Consider the following 17,036-nt stretch of genomic DNA (forward strand, 5'->3'; position numbering starts at 1 on the left):
AAGGGAGAAACCAGCGCCCTAGACTGACTGTGATCTCTGTGTGGTCTTAAGGGAGATTGTACTTTACTGTGTGTATTTGTTATTCTTCCCAATGTGGATGCCCCTCACTGGTGAAGATTGAGGCTCCTTGATTGCTGGGCCAGTGCACGGGTGTCACAATACTTTCTGCTACTTTATTTATATTCTACATGTTTATTAAGGATCTGCAATCAAAATCCCACTCTCTCCTTGCTTCTTGAGCTTCCCCTCATTTCATAATCATCCATGTCCACTCTGAATTATAGTTGCTTTCTGCTTGTGCTATGTACAGAAGCCTTAACTATATAGCTCTGAAATACCCTTCAAAATGGGTAATCCCAAACCACCTTGTTCTATTGGAAGGATCACCTTATCCAACTTGACTCTAGCTGTCTTCCCTTCCCAGATAAAGTCCTTCAGCTGTTTATTAATTGCTATCCAGAACTGCTATGCTTGATAAAAATATTCCTGACCTGTGGATAGAACTAAGAAAAATAAAACCATTTTGAATGCTTGTATATTGCTATCTATATCCAAAATACAGAGCTTCTAATTTCACAATTTTTGTATTCTCTTTTGTTTAGTCTCTTCCCATATATCCTTAGCTGCCATAATCCTGTTTAATCCATACTCCTAAGTACTTCATTTTATCATGTCCCCATAAATATGGGTATTACTGAACCTATTTGTGTATTGGTACATAGTTTACAGCTATTGCCTTCATTTATCTTCATTAACTTTGTATCCTGAAAAGACTTGAAACTGTCTCAAAATGTTCGACAACACTGAAATGTCCTTTTATGGTATTATCAGGTATAAAATAATATCAACTACAAACAAAAAGTCATCTTTTCTTGACTAACATACCAACTATATCCCTGAATTTCTAAGTCCCTTATTTTCTTTGCCAATGGTTCTAAATATAATAAAAAAAAACAAAGTGGAATGAGGACACTCCTGCCTGGTTCCTCTGCTCAGACAGAACTTATCAGAGGGGAACCCACCCACTTTAAGTTTTGCCTCCATTCCCTCACATATCCTCCTAATCAACCCTATACTTTTACCAGGGAAATGACTACTTCTATTGCCCTACTCAAAATCTCAGCTTACTCTATCGAATGGTTTCGCTGTAGCAAGACCTACCAACAACAGTGGTATTTTTTTTTTGCATTCTGCTTCCCTCTGGATCATCATTGTTCAATTAATGTTGTCAAACTTTTGCCTCCCCTCCACAAAAACACATCGATCTATATCAATTCAGCATCTTGACATTATTTAAGCTATTATAGACAAACACGTTATAATATTCCATAGCTAATTACTAAACTAGCTGCCTTAATCATGGTTTAGAATTGAAATGGGCCTATATTAAGCTGGATCTGATGGTTCTTTACTATCTTTATGTGTTACAGCCACCACCACCTTCTTCCATGATGCTGATGCTTTTCCTCCTTTTAAAAATACTATTAAACAAAACCTTCCAGATCTTTACCAATTTATTCCCTCCTAGCTTCCAAACTTCCACAGCAATACCATCTGTTCCTGGAGACTTTCCTGTAGATTGGCTATCCATCACTATTTTTATCTAATCTCCTCTTAACTGTTAGTAATTGAGCTTCACCTACCTCTAACCTTGACATATTTAATTCTTCAATAATCATTTCCATTTGTACTTTTTTTTTTGCTTTCTACATTTTTCTGCTTTATACAAATTTTCATAAAAATTCCAAAATATTTATAATACCTCTAGAGGATCTCTGGTTACCTTCCTTGTTATAGGTTCTCTAAGCTTGGTGACAATCCTTTCTACTTTGCTACCCTAGTTGCTGAGCTAAATGTTTTGTGCTCTGGAGTTATCAAAAAAGAGTTGCTTAACAGCAATCTTTCTAAACTCATGCTAATTATCAAGGTAATCCCTTACTTTCTGTTTAGCATTCTGCAATTGGTTCTTCTTCTGGTTCTGTAAGATTTCCCCTATTCTGCAATATGATAACTTTTGTCAGACTCTCTAAATAATTCTTGTTACTTCTTAACCACATCTTTCTTTCTTTTACTTCCACCCTATTTTTAAATCACTTCCAGAGGAGTAGGACCACTAACTTCACACGTTTGGGCAGGCTCACCTCTGAACAGAGTGTTTTTCTGAGTGAATTATCCAAGTTGCGCAGGTTTTTATATACAGAGGTTATGGCATGCATTAGCTGAAAAAATAGAGGAAGAGATCCTTTTACTAAGGAATACAAAAGCTTGTCCCATTTTGAGAAAAACTTCTTCATCTGAGGATAGTGGTCCTACTCCTCTCAAAGTGAATATTGACAGCAGTAAGAATTTTGTCTCAGCTATTCTTTTGCTGATTTGTAACAATGTGTGGTTTATTAATGACTGCATCGTTGACAATTGGGAGGTCCTTATGGGCAATGCAGGTTTGGTCAGCATTACTGGGACTAAGCCTGTTTTCACCTTTAAGAAATCCCAATTCCTCAAGTCCATTTTGGAAAAAAATGCAGCCAGCTCTACAATGAAGAAAACGAGTTTAGCATATGGCACTTACAGTTGTGGGCACTGTAAACAACGCAGATACATTGTTAATTCATCTGCTTTAGAGTTCAAATCTTGTGGCTATTTGTTTTGGGCCATACAAAGATTTAACTGCCACTCCAACTTTGTTGTGTACACTGCTAGTTGAAATTCAGGTCAGAATTTTTATATAGACAAAACTACTACAGCACTCAACAGAAGAATTTATGAGCATTGTTTGGCCAAAGAAAGACTTTTCAAGGACTTTGGCCAAGCATGTGGTGTCTTGCACATATTTAAAAAAGTTTACTTTTTCAGTACTGGATTCAGTTAACAGTACTGGGTTGTTGGTGACTTTAAAACTATGCTTGAATGCAAAGAAACAGCCTGGCAGATCAGACTTAGCACTGATCAGAAGCCTGGCCTTAATGAATCTATTAATATTAAATATTTTTTGCTGCAGCACAAATATACCTGAATATTTAATTAACATTTTAATTCAGATTTTAATTTTTATTTTACGTTTATTAGTTGATAGTCTTTGTATATTAATATTTAGTGTATTTTCTGTTAATTTGGTTTATGTGTGATGTAAGCCATTTCAAGTTTCTACTGGTCTGATAATCATTTTACCTTTTTGGAGGGTTATTTAAATGGTAGTGATTCCGTTTAGATTTTTACTGATGAAGTTCCAATGAAATTAAAGAAAAAAAGAACTTAAAATATAATATCAATCTTTTGTCTGTGGATATTCGTCGCTGCAGGTGGAGTTTGTTTATGCATACACTCATTTTTGGCTGACATCTTACGATTTTATTTTAGTGAAAATCATACCCCCCTCCCCCGCAGAACATCTTCAAATAATGAAGTTTAACCTTCTTAATAGGAACAATCATCCCAGATTGACAGCCATAACCAATAAAGAAGGTTATCCAGGCTACTTAATATACATGGTATAGCCTGTACCACTAAATGCTGTCTGTTTTTGTCCTATATTTATTACTCTCCCAGATAAAACACTTAAATATTTTACAAAAACATTACCTCCTAGCCATCGAAAGAAAGTATTCTGTTTTTATTGCCCCTCATCAGATTTTCTCCATAATTATGTGAGAGCCAGATACACAGTTGCCTCTACTATAAGCACAAATTTATTTGCTAGAGGATTTTTTTTTATTATATTGTGTTCTTTCTTATTTATCTGCTTCCCCTTAAAACTTTTTACTAGATCAAGCCAAGGGCCTTAATCCAGTCATTCCCCTACGCAAGAGTAAGAAAAAGTAAACCAGTTTTTCTTATATCATGCTCTATTTCCCCAGACTTTTCTCTTTTTACATTGCAGGCCTACACTTCTTACAAATGGGATAGGGAGAAAGAAAAAGAAAGAAAAGAAAGAAAGAAAGAAAGAAAGAAAGAAAGAAAGAAAGAAAGAAAGAAAGAAAGAGAAAAAAAACAAGGGCACCTGTTTATTTTATCACCCCTATTACACTTGAAAGTAACAAAGAAAGCTTTACTTTATAGCATGCATATTACCTCACGCAATATAAAAATACTACTGCTAAGAACAACATTTTGTTTTATTTACAGTTAAGGATTTCCTTCCTTTCCCACTCTACTAAATGTTCTTCCAAACATTAATAACATAAAGTAGGGCAAATGCTTTGGAGTTCCCTACAAGTTTAACAAAGTCAAAAAAGTCCAATATTTCCAGATTTTCTTTTTCTGTCATGTTTCACAAATATAATTAATTCTTTATAATCCCACATTTGTCAATTTCCGAGTTGCTGGTTTTCATCCTGTTGATCCCCATCTCTCAAATCCAGTCTGTTTTTTTTTTTTCCCGGCATAATTCTGGTTCTTCTAGTCAACTCTTGTGCTTTCTTTTGTCTCTCAAGCATTTTTCTTTGCAATATTGGAAAAGGTTTCACTGGCACAGTTTCTCTGTGGGCTTTATTGCCAGAAGAACAAGAAGCAGAATCTCCTTCTGTTTGATTATTCCAACAAACAGTAAGCTAACATTTTTGTATTTCCTGTTTAGCATGGTCTGTATCAAAAATTATTCTGACCCTCCAGGAAGAAATATTCTGAAAATAGCTGGATGCAGCAGCTTGAATCTCACAACTGCTTCTTGACATTCCCTGATAACTGGAATAAATTTATTCCCCTTCTGCCAGGTGTACAATGAGTAGTCAGTCATTCTCCACACACTGCTGTCTCCCACTTTTAGTACTTTGTCCTTCTGCCACAGTTTTGTCAAAATCAACTCCTTCTGCAGTTAGGATTGCATCTTTGCTATTAAAAGGTCCAGGTTGCTTTCTCATGGCCAGGTTTGGAGCATAAACATGATGTGGCCTTTCAGTTAACAACTCCTGCTGTGTAATCATACTCCAGTTGCTTAGTTGTGTTTTCATAAAATTAATATAATTTATTTCTTCCAGCTTCTCTGGCTCAGCAAAAAATATAATGTTTTTTCCTATGTGCGCTGTCCTGTGATTCTGTTATTTTTTGAAACATCTCTTCTTGAGCAGTTTTATACTTGGCCAGTGTTTTCTTCATTTCAACCTCTGATTTTTGCAGTTTTATCACCTCGTGAATATCTGTTTAAAATTTCTTCAATTTTTTCCAGACTTTTGTTATTTTATCATCATCATTTTGTTTATTTTAATCAGCTCAGAGTACATTTGACTTATTTTTCCTCTAGATTACTGAAGTTGTCTTGCACCAAAGCTGGAGCTTGAACTACGTTTTGTTGAACAGTTTCAGAATTCTTCCCAGAGTTTTCTCCTCACCTTTTGTGATTGATTTTCTTGTGATTCATTTTCTTTCAGGTTCTCTGAATTTCTTTTTTTGCTGGCATCTCGGCAGTGCACTTACTAGTCAGTTACTAAAATTTACCCCAAAACACAAATTCATTGGTATCTTTTCTGGGGTTGTTTTCACACTGGGAGAGCTGAAAGTAAGCTGTTACTCAGTGTGCAGTCATCTTGGAAATCTCTTCCCAAACCTCATCTGATTGATTCCTATAGTTATTCTGCAATATTTTATATGCCCTACTAATTTACCCTTTTTTCTTTTTAATAGCAGCTTCTGTTCTAGATTCAACTGAAAACTCTACCAGGGGAGGTCTTTCACCTAGAATTCCCTATCTCTTCCTCTCTGCCAATACACTGATAACAATCCCTAATAGGAAAGACAGTCACTAGCATGTAGTCTAAATATCTTTTTGATCTCTTTCCATTCTATTTATTTCCCCTATCTAATTATTCATTCCCAAAGTCCTTTGCCAGTTTCCTTCAGTAAATTCCAGGCCCATCTTGCCTATTCTCTGTATCCCTAATTGCAGTCATCTTTATCATTAGAATCTCCTTTCTCTATTCCCGTGTTGACTTAGTTCTTAGAATACATTTTGCTGCTTTATGAATATCACATTCTGTAAGACTGTTATCCTCCTTAAGGATCTGCATCACAAATACCACTCTCCTTATTTCTTAAATCCCCCCACCCTCATTTTATCATCACCATCATCCATTTCCACTTTGAACTGTAGCTTTCTGCTTAAGCTAGGCATAAAAGCCTCTAAAATAATCCTAAAACACCTTGTTCAATTGGAAATATCAACTTATCTCATTTGGCTCTTGCTGTCTTCCCCTCCCAGATAAAATCATTCAACTTGTTATTACTGTCCACAACTTCTCCGTTAGTTGATAAAAATAGTCTGACTTGTGTATAAAACTAAAAGAACTAAAAAAATAGCTACTGTTTGCATCTTGCTATCCATAGCCGCAGAAAGGAGCTTTCAGTTCTCAGTTTTTGTATTATCTTTTTTTAGTCTCCTCCCACATATCCTTAGCAGTCATAACAGACCCATACTCCAAAATACTTAATTTCATCATATCCCATAAATATGGGTATTGCTGAACCAGTTCATGTGTGGGTACATATTTTACACCTACAGCCTTTATTTATCCTTCATTAATTTTATATCCTGAAAAAACAAACTGTCTCAGAATTTTCCACAACACTGAGATGTCCTTTTCTGGTTTCATCAGGCACAAAATGATATTGTCTGCATATAAAGTCAATTTTCCTTGATTACCATACCAATTATATCCTTGAATTTCTGATTCCCTTATTTTCTTTGCTAATGGTTTTAAATACAACTTAAATAACAAAGGGAAAAGACGGCACCTCCACCTGGCTCCTCTGTTCAGACAACTGTGAGGTAAACACCTTAACCATTAAGCCAAACCCAACCCATTGGACTTATTTCAGCACCTGGATGCCAGTGCCATGGCACACAGGGATAAAGACAAGACTATGGACTGGTGACCCATTTAAGGCACTGGTGTGAAAGGATGGGCATTCCTAACTGGGGGGGGATTGATAAAGGGTGCTAGCTTGTGCACATCTTGAGTTAGATCTCTGGTGAGGGCTGGGGACTTTTTTTTTTTTTTTTTTACAGGTTGAGTCTTGTGAGGCTTATGGACTTACAATTACTATTATCAATAGTGGGACCTTCCACATGTAGGGGAATGACCACTGCAGTTGTCCATGCCTCAGGCACAAAGTCAGATGAGGGGGGAGATTGAATAGCGTGAGGAGTGTGTCAGGGACAGTGCTTCACAGTGGCAAGGAAGCATCCCAGCACTGATTTAGTAATTTCCACATTCAAGAGAACCTTTAAGACTTGCTCAAGGCTGATGTGAAATGGTGGGAGGGAGTGGCCAACAAAGAGGTCAAATGTTTGCAGTCTAGGTGGAAAAGTATGAAGTGAATTTGTCCATTAAAAAAACTATGACTTTAAAAGGGCTAGAACCATTTTTGTTCTTTCTATCAGCTCAAAGCAAAGTTGGGTACTGTTTGTCAAGTTCCTGATATAGTTGAAGGACTTGGGATTGTTTTTGACAGAGGAGGCAAACCTAAGTTCATACTTAGCTTTTTGCTTAACGTTTTGAGCTTAATTTTGATGTGTGTAATTTAGTTTGCCACTTAGGGAGAACTATTCTTTTCTCTTGTTGTACAGCTTGTTTATGCTAGGGTTTCACCAAAGTCGTTTATTGTCAAATGTTGTGCTTTAGCTGGTATGGACTTGGAACTGATGTCACAATGCAGTATTCAAGGGTGAGGCAACACTTGAAAACTCCTCAGATCATATATTTGAATTAATTTTGCCTCAGGCAAGTTTTGCTAGGTAGGAGTTTGTAAGAGTGTTTTGTGTGGAATTCAAATAATGACAACCACTCCTTGATTCATAGGAGTGCCAAGACTACTTTAGTCTAATGCATGTACACCTTGCCAATACCAGCCTTCAAGCTTTACCTCCTTTTTCAAGTAGGAGAAGGCCAGTTAGTCCCTCAATAAATTTAAGAGCAGGCATTCAGTTGTCCAGGTTTACTGTGAAAGAAGATATAGAATCACATCGTTTAACCTTCAGAAGAAGTTTATTCCAGAGAAAAGGAAGACACTGGATGACGCCATCTCTCCATCCCAGTCTGTTTATCTACTGATGAAGGTTCAGGTCTCTGGTTCTACTGTAGGCAGAGTTGTGCTCTTTTACCAATATATAGAATGTCAAGGACACCCAGATATCTAATGGGGTAGTAAACAAGACACAGCTCACCCTTACCCTTCAGGAGTCTATAAGAGTACAGAGATAAGGCTTTCAGTATCTCTTCATAACGAATATTCTTAAGACCAAAGATCTTTTTTGTTAGGAACCATTTGGGCTCAGTTTGTTGAGATGGCCATGTAAGATACATACAAACTGGACTATTATACTCTACAATGGCTCAGATCGGTGCTGAATATAAGAGGGCAACAGCAACTTTATTATGGCCACATCTAATTAGAGAGGATATAATTACAGATGCAAATCATTATGTTGTCAGGCTTGTAATGATCATGTCCAATACATCTGACCCTCTCATAAGGAAGCATATAATCTGGTCTAATGAGTTTGTATTGATGAAGTCCAAGACCTCAGCATATTTATTTGCAGCAAGTATTCCACTTAATTGATGCATAAGTGAAATTCCCAAGTATAACCATGTTTGGTGGATAGTAAGGCACTCCAGCTTATTTAGGTACGTCACATGGGGTGTGGGTGACATGGAGTGGGATCTATAATTGGCCAGCAAGTGGTAAAAGGTCTTATTTACAGTTAATAGGATGTGAAGGAGTTTGTGGCCATTATCTAGCTGTACAAGTGTATAGGCAGAGTTACAGAGGTATATGGACATGCCACCACCAGTTAAGGAGGCACCCTCAGTAGACTATCTGAATGCGTGCAAGCATTGAACCCAGACAGGGACAGAGAATTATCACTGTGATGTAGCCATGTTTTGGTAATGTTGCAGATGTCATAATTTTCAAGGTTGTGAAAGCTAAGAATAGCAGTTTCTTATTTAGGTTTCTAGCATTGAGTAAGATCACCCTTATAATGTCCTGGTGTATTTTGGATAGGGTGGTACATGGAACAAGCTTACAGTGCCTAAAATGCATTGGGGGAAGAAAAAGTCTTGGCCTATATACTGAAGCTCCAAGGTAAAAATGCAGGCAATGCTGGTAAAACAGATAGGGCAGTCAAACATCTCCCTCCAAAATGATATACATTGGCTCTCCCTAGGATAGTACCAGCAGCTAAGCCAATCGCTGAAGCCAGTCATCTTTTTTGCTTATACTACGGCATAATTTTTTGTGAAGGCATGATGATTCTCAAGATTAGTTTTATACCACCTATGGATGTACACTCAGAGCTCTATCATGTGTGGATGCATACTATGAGAGCTTTATTGGGTGTATGTGCCTCAGTTCATTCACACCCATGGGAACAATGCCACATTGTAAGTATATTTGTACTGAAGGGACATGACAGTCCCAGACACATTCATGCATTCATCATTTAGAAATGCATTCTCAACAAGGAATAACTGCAGAGGTGATGTGTTCCCAGCAAAATGTACATTGGTAAAGGACTTAACCGTTCTGCAATCCATGTGCCAGTGTTCCTATTTTGGTCACCTTACATCTGGCTATGACTTCACACTACTGAAAATGAAAGAGCAGTGTTGATTTATTTAAATAGAGTGTGAATCTATAATGAAGTTAAATATAAGTTATGGGCAGTTTAGATAATGGAGACACATAATGAAACAGTAAATACAAACATTTCTAACTATAAAAAGTCAAGTATTCATTAACAAACAATGTCTTTTTCTAAGTATGGGTAACTTGGAGCAGAAAGCAGGCAAGTCAGATAATGCCACTGTGCAAAAAACAGTTAAAATGGAACTCATGTGGACCATACAAGGTGCAGACATTTTTTTAATAACACCACCAGTAAATACAGAACATAAGGTTTAATGCATTTATTATTACTGTTAATGTGTAATTAATGCCCGCCTAGGGGTGTTATGAGGCCCAACACTGCACACAGAGTGCCTCTGCACCCCTGGAAGGGTGTTAATTACACATTAACACACACCCTAAAGAGTATTATTGTTCTTAGAAAATGGGCTGTCTGTAAAATTGTTGTGTTGTACTACTTACTTTTTTTTTTTAAGTAATTATATATATATATATATATATATATATATATATATATATATATATATATTTTTTTTTTTTTTGTATATTTTTGATGTAAAATACTTCCTCCGCCTAATGTTTCAAACTTTCTGTAGTAGATGTTAATTGTGTTGGAGGAAGCATTTTACATCAAAAAAGTATATAAAAAAATATATAGTACTTAAGAAATAAGTAAAACACAACAGTTTCACAGACAGCCCATTCTCTCCCTCTCATACACTGCTTTCATACACTCATTCACTCACACAAGATTGCTCTCACTCTCTCTCGATCTCTCTCTCACACACACACACACACACACACACACACACACACACACACACACACACACACACACACACACACACACACACACACACACACACACACACAGAGTATCTTCTGTTTTCATACATGCATACACTCTCTCTCTCACACACAGACACACATTCACTTCTTTCTGGTATCCCCTAAATTCCTACACAGAAAACTCAAACATGGACAACATCATGGTGGCAACTTCTCACTGCTAGAAGTCCAAATAGAAAAATGGTTAAACCTGAGGTATTCCTAAAACTCAAACACTATACTATTTGTATAGTTACTGAGATACAGTTTCAGTATAATGACAGCACTCTTATACCAGGGTTTAGTGCCGGTCGTGCTTTCAAATCTTTAGGTAACTGCAGGGAAGTATCTGTATTGGTTAGAAACACCAGTGCTTCACATCAGATTGCCCATGACCCTAACCTTGAGCTCCTGGAGATTTAAATCACCCTTAATAAATCCAACCATTACTTCATTGCTACTTACTAATCCCTATCAATGATACCCAAAGATCACAGAAATTACCTCAACACCTTTGAGGCTTTATATACCACACCAAATACCTTCTTACTAGAGGTCCTCAATTACCCAATCATTGGCACACTTACAGCTCTGAAAATATGCTCACCATTTCTTAGACTTTATTAATACCAGTATACTGTTGCAAATTGCAAAACTACCCACTAGAGGCTCTAACATCCTCAACCTTGTCTTTACCAAATTAATCCCCATCTGCACCCCACACTGCATCTCCTCATCCCTGGTTAAATCTAACCAAAAATCAGTCATCTTCTCTGTCAAGTCTAATGGTAGCACTCCACCACTAAATCAGACCATGTTTAGGAACATCTCCAAGGCAAGCCTACTTCAAGTTGTTAAAGACCAATGTAAAATGTCCCAACACTCCCTTGCAAATGGACCCAACTGAAAGGGCTGCTACATTCACCTATGACTTCTCCAGCACCTGAACAGCTGCATAGAAAAATCAATACCCATCTGTCCCAAATCTAATTATAAATTTAGGATTAAAGCTCTCTGGAATAACTCCCTTATTAAGAAACTGTAAAACAAAAGAAATCCCCATCTCCCTGCCTCAAGACTAAACTGAAACATGCCAGCAAATAACTTAAAAACACTACTAGAAAATATAAAGCAGACTATGAACATAAGGATGCTACAGAGTTCAAAGACAACTAAAAATATTTTTTCAGTTATGTCAGAAGATTAAGGAATAACATCCAAGCATGCACCAAGCTCATGCATAATATCAGTCATTCAACCCTAAGGATATAGCTAATATATTAGCAGACAAATTTAATGCCAACTTTACCCCTCTGAGATCATAAGACTTGCTACAAAGTGATATAGGTCAACGGATAAAAATAATACTTCCATGGGCCATACAGCATATCAGGCTGCATTCTCACCAATGTAAAGCATGTACTGGCCGAATCTCTCCTTAATCTGTTCAGCCTCAGTCTATCTACAAGGTTGTTCCTTTTACCTGAAAAAGGTGGTATATTGCTCAATTGGAAAGGCCCCAAAGATTTCTAACCAAAAAGAGAATTAAAAGGTCTTACAACTACCTCAGTAGATTAGCAAAACTCTCCTTATACTCAATACTCTACAGGATGCTGTGAGGTGAACCGTGTCTTGCTTTTCAAGCCATGAAAGACCCAATCCTATGTGGCCTCCTACTTCTTTGAAAAATCAGTGGCTCTACAATTACCCACACTATGGACCTAAAGCTACACTAACAAATAAACAAAACTCACTGGATGGATAGGTTCCTAACAATGTATTCCTAGTGTATGGAATAAGTTATAACTACAGTTCAAGCAAAGTACTTCTTTGGCTACCTTTAAGGCTAATCCTAATGACTGGATGGGTAGACACAAATCACAGGGGCCATAAGATGTCTACCCATATTCCTTTAAGCAGACCCTTTTCAAACACCTAAGTGATGGAAAAGGGTCTTCTTAAAGGCATGTATGACTAGATCGCTTGCCTAGTACATTCCTATGAAAAGGGGACATTCACCTAGTTTAACCAACCTGGTCAACAAAGACTAAATAAAATACATAAATAAAACATTCCCCATCAAGACTGGTAAATCAAGAACCACACGTCTCGATTTTGTTGCTCAAGAATTCCAGACAAAACTGAAAAAACAGAGGAACAAAAGCCCAAAACCAGGGATATTTGTTTTTTTTAGTATTACTTTAATTCACATAAATTAATAGAACAGGAGGCTTTGCATCAACATATATTTTTTGAACAGTAACAAGTTTGAAACCCTAATGTCAGGCTTACTGTCTGACTGCAATCCTTGGTAATTTACCAGAAATTTAAACTTCTATGATGCACGGTAGAAATATGAAGCAAAAATCATAGATGTTCTGCAATATCAGACAGCTGAAAGACGCAACAGGAATTTTTCTTAATGACAACATATGAAAAATAATTTATCTGTCACAATTCACATTCCTAGAGCATTTTCACATGAAATAATCTGGGCACTATTTTTTACAGTTTGTAAATCACAGTTCTGCAAAAGTTAGTAACAAACAGAATAGATAAACAAGAACAAGGAGCTTCCTATATGTTACCAAAAACTTAGACGATTATCTTACAAACTGAAAACTGAGAGATGTTCTTATGTAGTCTGCACTACTTTGCGGCTGAAAAGGGTGTTTGTACCACTCCACAAAGGAAGTTAACAATCTAGGAGACAATCAGTTCCAACACAAAAACTTTCAAGCACATTACTCTGATACTACACATTAAAAAAGAAAAAAAAAAAAAACAGGATGTGACATGAAGCATTATGCACAGAAAGACTGAAGTCATGATCTGTATGTACTCTGGAGGAAACCTAACAGTGCACACCATAGGAAGAGAAGAAGCAAAATGCAAAGAAAAAAAAAGTATATCCGTTTTTACGTTTATAAACTCAGTTTCTGTGTATGTCTCCTAATGTGTGACCTGGCTGCTACTCACACTAACAATAGTATTATTTTGTACTTTTTAGTACAAGAACAGAGAAACTGAATGCAACAAGTACAAAAAATAACAGCTAAGTGTTAGGCATACCCTTGCAAACAAAGGCATGTATATGCTGCTCTTCTGCAGGGGCACAGATTGTCATGTCTATTCTACACATTTATAGATTGCATTTTCAAACAACAATTTAAAGTATAGCTTTTCTCATATATCCTTAATCCAGAACATACCAGGAAATAAGACCACCAGGGGTACTTGCAGGCCGAGGCTACGAACAAGATTCTGCATGTTTACCATTTACAAACAGCCTACTTATGGAGAGGCATTAAAATGTTTTACTCTCATTAAAATCAGTGCATAAATAATTTGACAAGGCAGATATGCAATAACTGCAGCTTCCCATCTTGTTTGTTAACACCTCAGTTTAACCTTCCTTACCTCCAGCTTCATGATGACTTCTGCAAACCAGGTACCTAGCGGCTTGTTTTCAGTGCTTTGGTAGAAGTGAATAGCTGTTTTTCTTCAGCATTTACTCAGAAGGAAAACAATTACCAGCCCCCCAGCTAACAAATGAAATCTCACTGCTCATGTGGGCTGGGCAGCTCAGTTCTTAACCAGTGATTTGAATACTAAATAACTTCCGGTTCACTTCCAAATGAGTTTCCCAGATTATTCAAATAAGCTTATTAATATTAAGGAATGGGGCGGTAGAGAAATAAATATTCTTAGCAAAGCAACATCTTAAAGTGGCAGACACATTCCAGGACAATGGTACTGATCCACCTTTGTTATTATACTGCAGTTCTGCTTTTAGGTCAAGATTAAAGTTTTACCTTAATGTTTACTTTATTTTGCTGCGTCTCTTAAATGATTACTTGTTTCTTAAAAAAAAAAAAAAAAAAAAAAAAAAAAGTCGTAACACAAACCATACCTCCCAATTGTCCAAATTTTCAGAGAATGTCCAGATTTTCGCTCATATTTTTGATTTGTTACTCATAAAATGTGTTGTTCTGGGAAATTATTGCAGATTGAAGTCACTGAATAATGACAGACATTTGAGTTTCATAATTCATATCCTTCAGAAAATGCACGCTAAAGAAAAATCTATTATTCTAGCACTTTCTAAGTTTAAAACTCCAAAAAGAAAACATCTTTTTATTTATTTTCTACACTTTCTACGTTTATAAGAGTAAAATTTAAATCTCTAGCTCGAGGCCTTTATTTCCTCATTATTTTTGCTTTGTCCAGATTTCTTGTTCTAAGAGGTTGAGAGTTATGACACGAACAGTCTGATTCATTCTTTTTGCATTCTGTTTGAAAATGGATGAATTGTTACTATGCAGAACTGTTAGCATGTGATACCTTTCAAATGCTATGATATAGGCATAACACTATGATTTTTGCCCTGAGATTTTGCCATGCTCCTTCTTGATTCATTAATTTTCTTCATAATGTTAAGGGTGCATAATTAATCTCTCTCTTTCTCTCTCCCTGATCTCTGTTTCCCACTACTTGGACAGGATGATGTTTTTACATCATTACACCTATGCTGGCACAGCTCACCAGAGCTGATAAAGCCAGTGGCATCACTCAATGCCCTGGCAAGACATTGCTAGGCATCAACCATGTGTGGGGCCATTATATTTCCCCAGCAGGTGCTCCCTACCCTGTACAAAAAGAAGATAAACATCTTAGTTTCCTGGCTTCACCAAGCAAAACACCAGTTGAAACCTGTACCTGAAAAGGCCATATCCACACTGCATTTCAGAACAAGATGGAAAATGATAGCCCCATGCATATGGCTGAAGATTATGGACACCGCACGGCAGTATCACTGTTCAGGGAGGGTGCACATTAAAAATATCACTAGTGCAGACCGGTGGCACTATGAGCTTTGCTGTGTCCATGCACAAGCATACTGTGCACATGCCACTCAATTCCAGGAATGGGTAGGGACAAGTATGAGAGCAATGACTGTGGCATTTGCTGTGTAAGGGTACATAGGCCAGAAGCAGGTGGACAGAGTGGCTGGATAACTGTAAGAATCTTTTATTGTTTGGGGGGTGCTCTAAAGCTATTAGTTGAAGGAGAAGGGGAGCACAGGGAGGGTTACAAAGATGAATGAGGAATGACAGAGCACAGGTGCAGGCAGCAGTAGCACATCAAATAGATGGTTGTGGGGTTGTGTGAGGTGGAGTAATCCCCCTGGTAAGTGATTCAGATGGAGAAATAATAATAATTCCCATTTGTTGACCAGGTAGGCCCACTGGACACATAGTCCCTTTTCAGGAGTGACCCTGAAACAATGGCTGATTAAGTGACTTTCTCATGATCACACAGAAGGCATACTAAGGCTGAGGGGATCAAACCCTGTACCACAGGTACAACAGCTCACAATCTTAACTCTGAACCATCCTACAGATAACTGTGCTGCAATGCACAAAGTCTAAATCTGTGGATCACATACGGAATACTGTGGGCATAGGGGAGAAGGCACGCTGGATAACTAATACAGGTATGGCTGAATATGTGGGGTACATAGTTACTGTGATTTCTTGGGCACAAATCAGTGTAGGCTGATGACAGGGTGCATGTCACAACACAGTCTGTCCCCATGCTGTCTGACAGGACTGCTGTGGGGAACTAGACTGTGATAATGCAGAATGCTAATCATGCCACCTTATGGTGGCTCAGCTGTCATAGGTTCATAGGCATATACTGGGCTAATGAACATCAGGGCCTTTTGTAAGCCTATCCATGCAACCCAATCAAATTGTGTCCCTATGTATCATGGACTTTTATTAGGAGGGAATATATTAGTAGGAAGTTTCTGGAGGTTATGTGGGGGAGGATGTAAGTTTGGGCAACACTGTCTGCCTCTGTCTATCAGAGAGATATAGGGGCCAGCCATAAGGTGAATTTCCGATTTCCCATCTATTGGTCAAGGATGCACTTAAATAGGGTTATCGATGAACTCTGCTTCACATGGATGGGGAGCCTGCTCCAGACCACAGACATAAATGGCTACATGACCAGTACAGATAGTACTGTCTATATTTTGTACCTGATCTCTAACCATAGGTGTATGTTCAAATTTACAGGTAATAATATGGGCCTAAAAGTAAAGATTTACTGAGAAGTTCTCTCAGGCAGAGACCATTGAGTTATGGCAGGCCCTTTATGACCACAAACAGCAGATACTATGCACATACAAAAGTGACTGGCCCTTCAGGGATTGAGTAGGGCCTGAGCTGATAGTGGACATTAATGCAACCAGCGACCATAACATGGTAGTTCATCAGGTGTGATTCAGGGTCACAGACATGATCCTGCATGTCTCCAATAGGAGCTATGCTATTGTACAGGAGATGATGGCCATGAATGGTGCTCCAGCATCACAGACCACCTTCCCTGCCATGGAGGAGTTCTTATTGTCGGGCGGCACAGTGGTGCAGTGGTTAACACTGTCACCTCACAGCAAGAGGTTCTCCGGTTCGATTCTCGGCTGGGGTGCCTTCTGTGTGGAGTTTGCATGTTCTCCTGTGTTGGGTTTTCTCCGGCCCACATTCCAAAGGCATGCATCTGGAGCATTTCTCCCCGGGCCT

The 17,036-nt window shown here is 37.8% G+C and overlaps 1 protein-coding gene across 1 annotated transcript in view; it reads right to left on the minus strand.

Annotated features, from left to right (window-relative positions):
* Positions 1-14,065, minus strand: part of LOC122809574 (zinc finger protein 84-like) — a 225,570-nt gene extending 211,505 nt beyond the window's left edge. Inside the window, exon 1 of the mRNA XM_044081173.1 lies at positions 13,870-14,065. Within this exon, the coding sequence (XP_043937108.1) occupies positions 13,870-13,881 (12 nt within the window). The 5' untranslated portion in view covers positions 13,882-14,065. The remainder of the gene's footprint in view (positions 1-13,869) is intronic.
* Between the last annotated feature and the right edge of the window lie 2,971 nt (positions 14,066-17,036).

This window comes from Protopterus annectens, chromosome 1.part1 (assembly GCF_019279795.1).
Source record: "Protopterus annectens isolate FY-2018-M chromosome 1.part1, PAN1.0, whole genome shotgun sequence".
Lineage (NCBI taxonomy): Eukaryota > Metazoa > Chordata > Ceratodontiformes > Protopteridae > Protopterus > Protopterus annectens.